The sequence below is a fragment of the Homalodisca vitripennis genome, unplaced genomic scaffold (genome assembly GCF_021130785.1).
Source record: "Homalodisca vitripennis isolate AUS2020 unplaced genomic scaffold, UT_GWSS_2.1 ScUCBcl_1139;HRSCAF=4389, whole genome shotgun sequence".
NCBI classification, from domain to species: domain Eukaryota; kingdom Metazoa; phylum Arthropoda; class Insecta; order Hemiptera; family Cicadellidae; genus Homalodisca; species Homalodisca vitripennis.
In genome coordinates, this window is record NW_025777354.1 from 96,590 (window position 1) to 99,320 (window position 2,731).

A 2,731-nucleotide genomic window follows, 5' to 3' on the forward strand; every position below is an offset into this window, starting at 1 on the left:
GTATTAACAGGGCGTGGTGGGGTGACCTGTGCGAGGTCACAACTATCAAATACCACAGAGCCCAGTGACGATGCTGTGACATGGCGAGCAAGTGCCGCCATTAAATAAGCACTGCTCCGTACTGCATTGTACGGATAGGGGTTGGTTTCCTCAAAGGCTAGGAGAAGGAGGCTCTGATTTAAAACCATGGTTAGACCAGGATCTGTAAGCTGTGGCAAAAAGCAACTGGTCTAGGAGAAGAAGACTCCGAAATCAAACTCCTGGTCCTCCAGGTTGGGGGGTTGAGCATTGGGCTGAGAACCCAATCTCATAAAAAAAACGCCAAGTTACGAATAATGAATCAGAAGATGCCGGACGGATTTCACGGAGACGACCAAGGCGAGTTAATAAGGTTATGAGAAGGGATACGGATATATATTTTGGGTCATGGAATGTGCAGACACTGCTTAAAGCAGGTAAAATGGAGGAGGTGGCACAAGAGCTAGAAAAGTATAAGACCAGCATTGGAGCGGTGCAAAAAGTAAGGTGGAAAGATAGTGGAACGATCAAGAAAAGAAATTATGATTTTCACTTTAGTGGATCCAATAATGTAAGAGGACATAAAGGTGTTGGGTTCTTTGTGCTGCGAAGAATTAGGAAAGCGGTATTAAGTTTCGAACCAATTAGTGAGAGGATTTGTAAATTGAGGATCAAAGGAAAGTTTTGCAATATTTCGTTTGTAAATGGTATGCCCCCACAGAGGATAATGAAGAAGGTATTGTGGATGATTTCTACACAGAACTTGAGAGAGTTTGTGATAAAATACCTAGGCATGATATGAAAGTGGTTTTAGGTGATTTCAATGCAAAAATAGGGAAAGAGGAGCAGAACAACATGGTAGCAGGAAAGTGTGGTCTGCATGAAGAAACTAGCTTGAATGGAGAAAGAGTATGCATGTTTGCTGAAGCTCAGAGGCTGATTGTAAGTAGTACTTGCTTTCCTCACAAAAAGATTCATCTGGGGACATGGAAAATGCCTGGGAGGGATAGCTGCAGTCAAATTGACCATGTTTTAAGTTCAAAGAGATGGGCTACTTCTATAATGGATATAAAAACATGCAGAGGAGCTAATTGTGATAGTGATCACTATTTGGTGAGAGGAGTTCTCAGACATCGTATAGCGAATACTGTCAAAGCAAGGAAGACAAGAGTAGAAAAGTGGGACGTGGAAAAATTAGCGGATGTAAATGTGAGGCAACAATTTCAGGAAGAACTGGGTGATAGACTAACAGGACTTACGACTGATTTATCAATTGAAGAGCATTGGAATTACCTGCGAGAAGCAATGAAGGGGCACAGCTGAACTGGTACTAGGTAAAAGGAAATTTGAAAGAAATGAGGACTGGTTTGACGAAGAATGCAGAAATGCATTGGACTCTAAGAATCAGGCTAGGACAAAGCTTTTGCAAGTTTGGAACCAGAGCAAACGTGGAGAATTACAGAGAGAAAGAACATTAGCAAACAGACTTATGAGGAGGAAAAAAGAGAAGCAGCAAACAGTAAAATAGAAAAAATTAGAGAGAAAACTACCAGCAGAAAGAATGCAGGAAATTTTTACAAGAATATGAGAAATATTACGGATGCATACCAGGCAAAATCACAAGTACATCTTGATGAAGAAGGAAACGTGATAACAGAGATGGAGGAAATCAAGACAAGATGGAAAGAATATTTCGAAGACTTACTCAAAGAACAGGACATTCTGCTACCAGAAATTGATCTTGAGATACCACAGCAGGTTGATAACTTTGTACAACCCCCCCCAGGAGAGAGAGATAGAAGACATAATAAGGAAGATGAGAAACAATAAGTCCCCAGTAAGCGACACTATAACAGCAGAGATGCTGAAGTATGGCGGAGAAGAGCTGTTGAAGGTTATCCACGAACTTATATCGAAAGTGTGGGAACAAGAAAGAATGCCAGAGGAGTGGAAGAAAGGACTGATCATACCTATATACAAGAAGGGGACAGGAGAGATTGTAGAAACTATAGGGGAATTACGCTTCTCAATGTTACGTATAAGGTATTTTCCATACTTATACATAGCAGGCTAGTAAACTATGGAGAACATTGTATAAGAGATTACCAATGTGGTTTCAGGGGTGGACGATTCAACAATGGACAACTATTTTATGGTAAGACAATTGTTTGAAAACATGTGCTGAATTTGGAACGGACTTGCATTGTGTTTTTGTGGACTTCAGGCGAGCTTATGACAAGGTGAATAGACAGAGGATGGAAGTTTGTCTTAAAACACTTAGGAGTACCACAGAAAATCATAAAGCTCGTAATGCTAACACTGGAAAGGATCCATAGCCCATGGTTAGAGTCAATAATGAGTTGACGGAAACCATTTGACGTAAAAACAGGTGTTAGGCAAGGCGATTCCTTATCAGCATTAATCTTCATTCTGGTTCTGGAAGCGGCATTGAGAAAGGTGGATTGTGTAGGTGATATCACATATAGAATGAGTCAGTTATCAGCATATGCTGATGATATTGTTGTAGCTGCAAGAAGTCAGAGAGCTATGTTGGAGAAGCTGGAAGATATTGAAAGAGCGGTGAGCAAAGTTGGATTGACTATTAACTGGGAAAAACTAAGTACCTGAAAATGACAAGAATGGGAACAAAGAGGAGTGGATTCTGGAGGTAAATGGCAATGAGGTAGAAAACGTAGTAAGTTTTAAATACCTT

The 2,731-nt window shown here is 40.6% G+C and overlaps 1 protein-coding gene across 1 annotated transcript; it reads left to right on the forward strand.

Moving 5' to 3' along the window:
* The first annotated feature begins 335 nt into the window (after positions 1–335).
* On the forward strand, positions 336–1,341 carry LOC124371286 (craniofacial development protein 2-like). The gene is made up of 2 exons (XM_046829626.1): positions 336–378; positions 740–1,341. Exons 1-2 carry the CDS (start codon positions 336–338, stop codon positions 1,339–1,341), a joined length of 645 nt encoding a protein of 214 aa, XP_046685582.1.
* Positions 1,342–2,731: the final 1,390 nt, after the last annotated feature.